Below are 11,111 nucleotides of genomic sequence, written 5' to 3' on the forward strand. Positions count from 1 at the left end.
TAAATAATGTTGGAGTATGTATCATTCAAAATTATTTATACTTTTATTTTGTGCCAATTCAGATGTCAATTGTCATTGTAAAGATCAATGATAGTATGTACAAGAAAATGTTTCGACGCAAAGAGAATTTTATTGTTATATGAAAGTAATACATCGTACATATATATATACTCTCTTTTTATTCTTACATAGCTTTAAAGAGTATAAAATGTCTGAGAATTAAAGTGAAACATTAAGATCAACTAGTTTGGAAATGAAATCAAATTTATATATAATACACTCTATGAAACATACATGTGTATATATATATATATATATATATATATAATCAAGTTGCAAAAATTAAAGTTTACAAATTATCTTCATTCTCTTAATTTTCTAAAATTTTTGTCTTGTTTATACTCTTTAAAGCAAAATGAGGGCAGTGGTGGAAAACGGAATTATTTCTCATAATGTGTATAAGAAATAAAAATTACTTTATTAATAACAAATGTACACAAATTTGTTGTATTTTCCCATGGAAAATTGGTGGTTTCCCATATGGAAAATATGAATGGTTCGCCTATCTACATCCTCATCGTATCAACAATGACAATGAGTAACAGTGAGGAATTAATAGTAATCGTCACAATGAAGGTGTTACTACAAAATGTACAAAACTTCAAGCCCGCTTGCTGTCAGAAAATACACGGACGATACAGCCAACGCCGCTTATGTTGAACACTTTTTCATGCCAAATTAACAGGTGGCTACTGCTACCTTCCGTTGGTATCTCGAAGCCTCGGTAAATGTACTTCATTAGAACATCCACTGAGTCACGATCTAATTGCGCTAAACAATCGTCTATTTGATTCGATTTTATACTTAGGAGTACTTTCTGTGTTAAGTTTCTAGCACTATCCTGAAAATAAATAAGATATATTTTTACAAGCTTGTAAGTAGAAGAATTTGTGTAGTATCGTGCAAAGTAACATCATAGTTTCCATTAATAGACTACAAGGCTCATTATACAAAGATTTCAGTATTTATACATTAAAGAATCAATCTCCCATATAAAAGAAAATTCATCTCTGTAAAAACAATTTAACTGAGAAAGATGTAAATAATGTCCACTTTTTTACGAATCTATACCATCAACTCGCACTAAATAAACCATGGTTGTACAATCTTGCGGTCACTCAACGATAAGGATAATCGTTATCGCGTGAGACATGTTTTTAGGTTACCTTGACTTGCTGGTTTTTACATCCTAAAGGCGCGGACTTTAATACTGATACCAATGCCTCCGCGTTCTTACCCTTGAAAAAGGCGTTAAGGAAAACAGCAACAAACCGGAAGTGAAATTCTCAAAAGACAAAGATAAATAGAGAGTTTCTTGCAAAGGATATTGGCTAAGAAGTGTCAGAATTTCGTTCTCGTCCGGGCCAGTGGGTGCGCCTACGCCACCATCGGCGTCTTCCTCCTTGAAATTGTTGTCGCTATATTGGTCCACGTCAATCTTCCGAAATGCGGACGCCGAAGTATCCTTTTTACCGTCGTTCCTCGACATTTCGCTTTTGCAAGTTTGACGTTTCCAGCGATCACGCCCGGCTTATCAAGAGTAGCGCCTTTCTCTCGCTTCGTGGTATGTGTGTGTCCGCGTATGAGATGCACAATATGACACAATGTAACAATTCAATCTGTTATACAGAACAGTTTAACTATCCGATAATCCAGAAAGAAGTCTCAGAACGGCCATCCCGTGCATGCAGAATTTAGTCAGGATCTACGATAGTTGGATATCGTTCGAGAATGTAGTCCTGGTGTGACTGTTTTACGGCTCTCGCAGGGACCAGCGCGATGCACGACATGCGATACGCGACATCAAATGAGCATGCTGCTTTTCCGGAAGAACTGCACGCTCATTGGATATCGCGTCGCGCTTGGGGGAGGATCCCGTTAGCACATGATACACATCCGCTCACATCGGCCTAGAGTCTTTCCCCGCTGAACCAATTAGAAAATTTTATATTAAGTTAGCCGATGCCAAGGGATAGAAAACAGACCCCTTCAGGGGATGACAAAGTGTAGGTGAAAGTTGACATTTGGTCTGTTCTTTTTAGCTGCACCGCTCAACTGATGAAACAAGTTAGGAGAGAAACATATCACTCTCACTCTAACTTATCGCACCAGTTCAACTAGAAAGAACAGATCAAGTGTCGAAATTATGTTTTAAATGTGTACAAGTGTTGTAAATTATGTTTTCGAGGGCCTAACAGCAAAATTCTGGGTCTTCGCCTCCCTTCGTGATAAAACAAGGAACACGTTGAAGTGAATTTCGTTAGGAAACACCTCTTCTGTGAAGTAAAAAAAAGTGTACATATCAGGAAAAGCGCAGCCTAGCTGCACGTAAGTGCCGTTCGTCCGGGTCGTTCAGGATATGCTTCTGGCTTTAAAGCGACGTATTTCATGGATTGTTCAAAATTTTTTGTAAAAAAATTTAAGATATTTTTACAAAAATGATGTAGATATATGAAAATTACACTAATTATATATGTACATACATATATGCACGATATACATGAGTTATATCTTCTAACAGCTTGAAATGTGTTTAAGATCTATGCATGTAATAGTCTATAATTGTCGAAAATGTTGCAAAGCCTGCAGCTCCGATTAGACCTGCTTTTATACCAGCTGCAAAAATTTAAGATAAATAGTGTATAAAATTCAAAAACATAACTTATGTAGTAAAATTATCAGTACCTCTTAAACCAATTAATCCACCAGTTAAACCGCCAGCATATGTGCCGTTTTTCCAATCTGTTTTACCTCTGTACTAAAATTTAAGACACAACTTATAACATGGGAAGGAATATATAATTAAACATTTAACTTGTAACTCGATAACTTGTAACAATTATATATTACATGTTATTTCTATGTTATGTAATAGTTATATTCTGTTTACTGGGAATATATTATGTGAAAATAGAATCTTTAATATACGACTATATATATATGTATTAGTTGGTTATTTAAATTTTACCGATTCTATTGTGCATTCTATGGCAGAAAATATACATCCGACAACTGCAAAATTTTTCGCATAACCAAGTGTCGTTGTCTTCATTTCCCTTAATATTTCTCGTGCGCTCTGTTGCTTTTCGATACTTGCTACATTGGGATTTACACTAGAAGAGAATAGTCCAATAGCTGCTCCTAAACCATATCCTAAAAATTTTATATTCAGTTAATGCACAAAATTTTAATGCATATATATTAATATACCATGCTATTGTTTATGTATATGCAGAGAAACTCAATAAATATATATACCAAGGACACAACTCATGATGCTTTTAAATGCACAACTTTCCATTACTCTTTCTATCTGCTTCTCCTCGTTAGTCTTTATTTGCACAGGTCCTATCATTCGAGGAATTATAATATTTTCTCTGAAATGTTGCTGATTCCCAACGAGGAACATAGCGATTTCATCCAGTTCCACATCCGTTAAAAATATTCTTTCTTTCTTGGTTATAGGTGAAATTGTCGTATTCAAATGATTAGAATACATGTTTAACATTATTTACACAAGAGCATAACCTCTATATATACACAGATTTCCAAATATTTATTAAATAATTTGTTAGTGCGCGTATTAACGTAATTATATAAAAGTGTTTGCAAATTCAAAAGAAAAAATTCTTTGTATTAAATAAATTTGAAATTAATTACAAGTCATATGTCAAAGGTTGATAAAAATTATGAATCAAAACATCCTTCACGCGAACCGTAAATCCAGAGAGCAGCCTCGAAACAACTATCGGTCTGTTCTTTATAGCAGCGGTGCTGAAACTGCCGCAAAAAGTCAGAGTGAGATAAAGTTATAAAGAACAGACTATATACCGGCGATTTAGTCGTTAAGTCTGTTCTACAATATGTCGTATGTCAGATCGCGACCGATGGTCCAATGAAGAAAATTCTTTCTCGAAGAATTAATTCTGTAATATATGTTACCACTAAAATTCTAAATGTAGCTTAGGAGAAATTAAAAATAGGATATTAATCTCAAGAAATATGTGTAAAAAGTGTCGACTTTAGAGGAATATTTTAGTTTCCGAATTGTTTCCTTACTTTATAAGTGCATAAATAGTATTTCCATCAATATTCATTAACTTAACTTTAAAAGTTAGGAAATTTTTCTTAAAAAATGGTTTTACGGATCAATTAATAAGGCATTTATGATATGATATTTTTTTATTTTAGGCATTAATTACAAAAGCTAATTAAAAATGTATATTTATTCACGATTTCTGATATAATATTATATATAAAATGACTATTAGAAGCATAGAAAACTTTTAAGGCTTGTTTCCTCGCTGTAACCATCTTGATTAATGACGTTGAAAGCAAGAAAATATATGCCCAAAATCTTGCGAAATATATTGAAATAAAAATATATGCATATAAAATGATATAAAATGATTTGTAAAATATTCCAAAAACTTTCCTTTTATTTTAACAATCAATGAGCAACTGTAATATTAATTAACGTGGCAAAATCATGAAAAAAAAGATAGGGAAGACTGCATATCATATTAATTTTACAGTTATTTATCGATTATCAGAACAAAAGAGGAAAGTTTTCGGAATATTTATAAATGTGCTGAATCGACCACACAAATGTCATCTCATGAACATATTCTTTTGTCTCAATGTTTTCGCAAGAAAATGTTTGGCATATATTTCTTTGCTTCTGAAATAATGAAATAAGATAATCGCAGCGAAGGATCAAAAGCCTTAACCATTTGAGTGACATGCGCGCAATAGTGCGTCACGCACTATTGCATACTCTTGTGTCAGGAAAAACTTGCCTTGCATCTTCACCAAAAATGTATTACTGAATTTAAAGAATCATTAATTTTATGTCTTCAATGATCGAGGAATACAAATTTTACGTCAAAATTAAATAATCTTCAATTCCCGACTATAAGATCATGAAAACAATCTTAGTTCCTAAATCAATGTAGAAAAAGCAAATCTAATAAAACAAAGGTGCGTATTAAATAGTAAGTGCATAATTGAAAATTAGTTGAAATTTATTTTGACATAAAATTCGTATTTATCGACAACGAAGACATAAAATTAGTGACTTATTAAATTCAGTAATACATTTTTAACGAAGAAGTGAGGCGAGTTCTTTCTTTCCGATGCAAGATTGCACAATAGTGCGCGCGTGCTACTTACGGGACGGACACTAGCGCGCACTATTGCGCCATTCAAGTGGTAAAACATGAGTAATTCATAGGTCATCGAGAAAATGTATAAAAAAGTGTTAGTTTTTATACTCTTACGATATATGTCTACAGAATGCAGCATATGGTATGTCAAGATTGTCTTAATAGAGAAAGACTTATGAAAATATTGCATCCAGAGCAAGATCTTGATTATATATGTTATTAAAAAGTTTCGTATATCCTTTTTTTTGGCACACGCATAACAATAAGGGGTCATCATGTTGATATACAAGAGCACATGTAATCAAGGTTGTTGTTGTTGCATTTGCGCTTGCATCACAGCCAACAATTCTTGCATATGACGTATCTCGGCTTCTTTTTCTTGCAATATACGATCTTTGTCCGACACAGTGTTGCTTTTCTCAGATTCTACAAGACTACATAAAAAAAATTTAGATGGTAAAATTTACTATGCAACATAGAAGAAAAACATATAGTGATCGAGCAAGTAGACAACCAATAGTAAAAGTCCTGTAACGTTGCATATTTAAAAATGATACGTTTTCGAGAGAAAATTGTGCAAATAAATGTTGGCCATGCCTCTATCGATGACTGTTGTAAATTTCCTTTTGTTTACGTTAAAAATCAGAATTTTTGATAAAACGGAATGATGCACACTTACGTCTGACGTCGAGGTGGTACCGGAGCCCCTTTCGCCAATCTTTCACTGCGGTAATTTTCGTAATGTACCTCCTGTGTTACTTCTTGCAAATCTTGCATATGTGTACTAAAAAAAAAAAAGGATAGATACATATAGTAAATTTATGTACAATTACATGTCATTGTACAACAATATATAATAACAACGAGAGTAACTTACATCAACATCGTTCTCAACTTAATAAAATCGCAATGATCGGGATTTTCAACTTCAACAACACCCCACGGATACAATCGACCCCGTACTCTCTTTCCTTTGACCTCGAGCAAGGTATTCGCACCGCACACTGCAAAAGGGACAGCCTCTTTTAATTGACGCACTTGTTCCTTATAATCCTCATCTTCGTCGCTATCACAGTCTGGTAAAGGATATATTTTGATTCCACTGCCTTCGATCTCCTCCATAACTCTTTTCTTCAGACGTAGCACTTCTCTCTTGGTAAGTACATCAGCTTTTGCTATTACAGGTACTATATTAACCTTATTATGGAGTTGCTTCATAAACTCAATATCTAATGGTTTCAATCTGTTCACCAATGGAAGAAAAGAAACACTAACTGTATTAAGTGACTTTAACTAAAATGTTAGAAATTTTTAAGTTTCACAAATAATTAATTTTCATCATAAACAATTAATTTAATTACATATATGTGAGAATAATTCGTACCCATGACCAAATGGAGAGATGAAATAAAAACAACAATGTATTCTGTTGTCTACAATATTTCTTCTGTTTAAACCACTTTCATCACGAAGGAATCTCTCGAACTGATCATCTATATACTGAATGATAGCTCTGAAGCTATCTGTATTATCAATCGCATCTCCATAACCAGGTGTATCAACAACTGTTAATCTGAGTTTCACACCTCTTTCTTCAATCTCGACCGTTGAAGCGTCAAGTTTAACAGTTTGGTTCGTTTTTTCTATTTAATAATAAAAATATCATAATTATACACAGAATAATTATTATATCTTATCTTCATAAAAATTAGAATGTATACTTTATAATGTTACACATTTAAAATAAAAATACTAAAATAATAAAGATATTTTTATTTGTGCTTACCAATTGCATCAGGAATTACTCGTTCAGGATATAAATCCGTAAGGAATAAACTATTTACTAAAGTAGACTTTCCAAGGCCTGATTCTCCAACAACCATGAGCGTAAACTCAAAACCTTTTTTCACAGATTTTCGATGTACCTGATTAGGTAAATTTGCAAATCCTACATATCCAGGTGTCTCAAGACTGGCAAACTAAAAACAAAAAAGACATATTTAAATAAAGTATGATTACGGTTGTTTTAACAGAAGCTATAAATATGTCCTAAAATTCTTCTTAAAAAAAACAAAATTTCTCAAAAAAAAATACAGTAAATGTAATAATTACAAATTTCTATGCTTGTTAAAAGACTTCAGAATATTATAAAATAAATACTATATAAATAATAGACAAAATAAATAAAGTCTGTTATTTATTTTATAAAGAGATAAATTGATTCCTCTTTTCATATTCAATACTTACCGTTTTTACACTTTCGCTAGACATTTCACCGAGTTGTTTTAGTCACAAACGGTCGAATAATGAAATTGAACACTCTCTATATTCCTTTCTCCTTCTTTCCTTTCCTTAATGTATGTTATACAAAGTTGGATTGGAATTCTGTTCAATTTCCAGATCAGTAAAAAAATTTTTCAGACAGACTGACAGACACCGCGTCGTGTCACGATAGCGTGCAACAAAGCGAGAAATATGTAAGGTAGGTTATTTTAATTGAAAACATTTATCTTCGATTGATTTTTGCTGTGCCAAGTTTCGCTCTCGGAAAGATGGTACTGAAACTTGTACAAGAGCCGTCGAAGATACCCCGTCGAGCTGAGCAAACGGATGGGAAATTATTTTATGAATCTTACAAACGAACAGGAAGTACATTTGCACTGACTCGGCCGTACAAAATACAACGGAGAGTGCGACGCCCGATGAGGAGGTGGGAGGTTAAAGGGCATTCTACAATGCGCCGCAGATGCCCCGGTCGCCAGTTGCGAAGGATGGTGGTTTACTGGTTACAAAGGGCGCGTCTCGAAAAGATTAAAAAAATCGACCTATCATAATTGACTTTTCTCCTATAATTCGATTGTGATTGGTCAATTTCTTAACGCCTAGAGCTTAAATTCTCATTTAGACCCCACTTAATCGGCCGATTTAATTAGTTCGCGTTGGTGAACTACCGGGCCAATCACACGTAAGGCTAACTACGGTTGTTACTAAACCGGTTTAACGTGCCGTGTAGTCTACGTGATGTCTATGCTGGCAACCCTGGCTGGCAGCGGAGAATAAGTCTTCAAGAAGGTCATACGAGTGCCTTTGAAGGTTATCAGGAGTGTAAGACGTTTTCTCAGCCTGTAGATCTTTTCAGCAGACATTAATTTGACATCGTTTTCATCGCTACCGGTAAATCATGCTACCTTGGTTTTTGAGGCCTGCCACAACCGTTGCTCGAGGAGCGAGGCGACTGTCCACCAGTGCCAAAGTGAGTATCGCAGTAAAATGTGGATCTCGGAGTAACGATCAGTTGAGATATAATCGAACAGTTGTTCAAAGGAAGCAAATTGAATTACCGTGAATATGCTCGTTAACCACCGCTTTGCATGAGCTCGTGTTGTTTTACTCTGTACTGTGTTTTTTCGTTACATGTATGTTACGAGCAGATCGGTCTATGAACATAACTGGTTTACCATGTGTGATAATATCGCTATATGAATCTTGCTCTGTATCCGACATATATGTCCGAGAGAGATAAATTGTGCCACCAATCAATTACGTGGGATGATTTGGCTTGACACGTCATCGATATCTAGCGTGATTAGAGCCCCGATTATGCAATCATAAATTACTCAGCCTCAATGCTGATACGTTAAATTGGCGTATGAAGGCATTTTCGCACATAAGTGTCTCCCGATCTTAGCATAATTTGAATAAATTTAAACATAAGCCTCTACAAGAAGCAACAAGTAATGAAAATGAACTATGATTTTCATACTCTTGATTACAGTTTTTATTTTGTGTTGAATATTGAAACATAAGCATTGCAGTTGTTTTATTACCTATTCTATCTGTCACGCTAATACATTGATTATATTTCCCTTTTCACAGTGTAATACCAAGGTCGCTGTAATGGGAGCCAGTGGTGGCATTGGCCAGCCATTGTCATTGCTCCTCAAGCAATCACCTCTTATTACCGAATTATCACTGTATGATATCGTGAACACACCTGGTGTTGCTGCCGACCTGTCGCACATTGATACAGCGGCAAAAGTTAAAGCTTACAATGGTCCTGATCAGCTGAAGAGTTCGCTTGAAGGTGTTCAGGTGTGTCATTATGAAATTATTACGAGAAAGATTATAAATATTTATTCAAGATATATTTATATAAATATATATTTATATGGGTGTCCCAACCTGTATTTTAATCAAAATATATATTTTCTTACACTGTTTAATTCATCTTGTTAAATTGGTGTCAGATAAATCTAATTTCTGCTTTAATATTTCATTAATAATCTTATATTGCCTTTTTTTCAGGTTGTCATCATACCTGCTGGTGTTCCACGTAAACCAGGCATGACCCGCGACGATCTCTTCAATACGAACGCCTCTATCGTCCGGGATCTTGTCACTGCTATGGCAGAAGTTGCGCCGAAAGCATGCGTAGCGATAATCTCGAATCCTGTCAACAGCACAGTACCAATCGCCAGCGAAGTGCTGCAGAAGAAAGGTGTCTACGACCCCAATCGCGTCTTTGGAGTAACCACACTGGATATCGTCAGAGCAAATACGTTCATTGCAGAGGCAAAGGTAACAATGAATTCCTGAGTGCAATGAGACATTAAAGATATACATTAAAATAACGAAAACGAAGTATTGTCTTCCTCACTCAATGGAGATTTAATTTTATCCAGAACTAAAGAAGGGGTTTTCTTTGTTTCTTGAAAGAAGTAATTTTTTTCTTCACAAAATATATGCTTATATATTTAAGAGCGAATATATAAGAAAGATTATGATAGTATTAAACAACTGATTTTTTTTTTCAGGGTTTGGATCCGCGGAAAACATCCGTTCCGGTTATTGGCGGGCATAGCGGCATTACGATTATCCCACTGATATCGCAGTGCACACCATCGGTATCGTTCCCAGATGATGAATTGAAGGCGCTCACCGTGAGGATCCAAGAGGCCGGCACTGAAGTTGTCAAGGCCAAGGCCGGCACCGGATCCGCGACTTTGTCGATGGCTTATGCCGGCGCGCGATTCGGTATCTCGTTGATCAGGGCGCTCAACGGAGAGACCGGTATCATCGAGTGCGCTTACGTCAGATCGAACGTCACCGACGCCAAATATTTCTCCACGCCGGTGCTCTTGGGCGTAAGTAGAGAAACAAACACCGTGATTTAATCGCGTGATTCATTAATCGCTCGCATAATTTTTGCCTCTCTGAAACTAGTGTTTTTTGAAAAATTAAGTCTCTTGTTTATTGCTCATTGCAGCCACCTTGATTAATGACGAAAAAACACCGAAAAAAAGCACGCCCAACATTTTTGAATAATATTTTAAAATTATTTTAAAATTGTGTGTTGTAAAAAAGGTTGATTCATTTCAATCTTAACAGATAAATATATCGAAATGTACAATCTTAACATGATCTTAGGGATGTGAATTAAGGTAACATGTTGAATTTCAGAAAAACGGATTGGAAAAGAATTTGCAGTATGGTAAACTGAGCAGCTTCGAGCACAAACTGCTGGACGCTGCTATTCCAGAGCTTAAGAAAAATATTCAAAAAGGAGAGGACTTTGTAAATAAAAAGTGAAATCTATTGTAAATAAAAAGTGAAATCTATTGGACCTAAATTAAATAAATCGTGATCTGGTGAAATTGCACAAGAAGGGAGTGCGCGATTGGCCTTGGTTGGACTCGTCTTGTGATTCAATGACGAATCGTTATTACAATTGTACTGAGAACCAAGTTTATATATGTAAATGTTTAACTAGTTTGTTAAATTATAAATTACATTGTATTATAATTATAAATAATAAATTAACTGCCAAGTATAGAAATATAGGGTGTATGAAATAACAAATAAACAAAATAATAAAATCGTAAATTG

The 11,111-nt window shown here is 34.7% G+C and overlaps 4 protein-coding genes across 4 annotated transcripts; 1 reads left to right on the forward strand and 3 right to left on the reverse strand.

The window, feature by feature from the left end:
• Positions 1 to 457: 457 nt before the first annotated feature.
• LOC106744419 (actin-related protein 2/3 complex subunit 5) lies at positions 458 to 1,859 on the reverse strand. The gene is made up of 3 exons (XM_014619180.1): positions 1,389 to 1,859; positions 1,227 to 1,299; positions 458 to 901 (listed from the first exon to the last, which is right to left on the reverse strand). The coding sequence occupies exons 1-3, from the start codon at positions 1,547 to 1,549 to the stop codon at positions 662 to 664; spliced, it is 474 nt and encodes a 157-aa protein (XP_014474666.1). The 5' UTR covers positions 1,550 to 1,859; the 3' UTR covers positions 458 to 661.
• A 651-nt stretch (positions 1,860 to 2,510) lies between these two features.
• Positions 2,511 to 3,657, reverse strand: LOC106744409 (mitochondrial import inner membrane translocase subunit Tim22). The gene is made up of 4 exons (XM_014619169.1): positions 3,319 to 3,657; positions 3,029 to 3,213; positions 2,746 to 2,818; positions 2,511 to 2,676 (listed from the first exon to the last, which is right to left on the reverse strand). Exons 1-4 carry the CDS (start codon positions 3,566 to 3,568, stop codon positions 2,594 to 2,596), a joined length of 591 nt encoding a protein of 196 aa, XP_014474655.1. The 5' UTR covers positions 3,569 to 3,657; the 3' UTR covers positions 2,511 to 2,593.
• Positions 3,658 to 5,308: 1,651 nt separating this feature from the next.
• Positions 5,309 to 8,115, reverse strand: LOC106743793 (septin-1). The gene is made up of 6 exons (XM_014617991.1): positions 7,473 to 8,115; positions 7,012 to 7,204; positions 6,610 to 6,868; positions 6,103 to 6,468; positions 5,905 to 6,009; positions 5,309 to 5,659 (listed from the first exon to the last, which is right to left on the reverse strand). The coding sequence occupies exons 1-6, from the start codon at positions 7,494 to 7,496 to the stop codon at positions 5,527 to 5,529; spliced, it is 1,080 nt and encodes a 359-aa protein (XP_014473477.1). The 5' UTR covers positions 7,497 to 8,115; the 3' UTR covers positions 5,309 to 5,526.
• A 166-nt stretch (positions 8,116 to 8,281) lies between these two features.
• LOC106743801 (malate dehydrogenase, mitochondrial) lies at positions 8,282 to 11,065 on the forward strand. Its single transcript, XM_014618004.1, has 5 exons — positions 8,282 to 8,478; positions 9,102 to 9,317; positions 9,531 to 9,803; positions 10,040 to 10,369; positions 10,686 to 11,065. Exons 1-5 carry the CDS (start codon positions 8,407 to 8,409, stop codon positions 10,812 to 10,814), a joined length of 1,020 nt encoding a protein of 339 aa, XP_014473490.1. The 5' UTR covers positions 8,282 to 8,406; the 3' UTR covers positions 10,815 to 11,065.
• Positions 11,066 to 11,111: the final 46 nt, after the last annotated feature.

Source organism: Dinoponera quadriceps, unplaced genomic scaffold, assembly GCF_001313825.1.
Source record: "Dinoponera quadriceps isolate SergipeBrazil2010 unplaced genomic scaffold, ASM131382v1 scaffold9, whole genome shotgun sequence".
NCBI lineage: Eukaryota > Metazoa > Arthropoda > Insecta > Hymenoptera > Formicidae > Dinoponera > Dinoponera quadriceps.

Coding starts and splice junctions, on each gene's coding strand:
- LOC106744419 (XM_014619180.1), bottom strand. CDS start 1,549: ATGTCGAGGAACGACGGTAAAAAGGATACTTCGGCGTCCGCATTTCGG. Junction 1,300..1,388: donor ATTCTGACACTTCTTAGCCA/ATATCCTTTGCA, acceptor CGCCTTTTTCAA/GGGTAAGAACGCGGAGGCAT. Junction 902..1,226: donor GTAAAAACCAGCAAGTCAAG/GTAACCTAAAAA, acceptor ATTTATTTTCAG/GATAGTGCTAGAAACTTAAC.
- LOC106744409 (XM_014619169.1), bottom strand. CDS start 3,568: ATGTTAAACATGTATTCTAATCATTTGAATACGACAATTTCACCTATA. Junction 3,214..3,318: donor CATCATGAGTTGTGTCCTTG/GTATATATATTT, acceptor TAAAATTTTTAG/GATATGGTTTAGGAGCAGCT. Junction 2,677..2,745: donor TGGATTAATTGGTTTAAGAG/GTACTGATAATT, acceptor AAATTTTTGCAG/CTGGTATAAAAGCAGGTCTA.
- LOC106743793 (XM_014617991.1), bottom strand. CDS start 7,496: ATGTCTAGCGAAAGTGTAAAAACG. Junction 7,205..7,472: donor CTAGCGAAAGTGTAAAAACG/GTAAGTATTGAA, acceptor TTTTGTTTTTAG/TTTGCCAGTCTTGAGACACC. Junction 6,869..7,011: donor AGTAATTCCTGATGCAATTG/GTAAGCACAAAT, acceptor ATTATTAAATAG/AAAAAACGAACCAAACTGTT.
- LOC106743801 (XM_014618004.1), top strand. CDS start 8,407: ATGCTACCTTGGTTTTTGAGGCCTGCCACAACCGTTGCTCGAGGAGCG. Junction 8,479..9,101: donor GACTGTCCACCAGTGCCAAA/GTGAGTATCGCA, acceptor CCCTTTTCACAG/TGTAATACCAAGGTCGCTGT. Junction 9,318..9,530: donor GTTCGCTTGAAGGTGTTCAG/GTGTGTCATTAT, acceptor CCTTTTTTTCAG/GTTGTCATCATACCTGCTGG.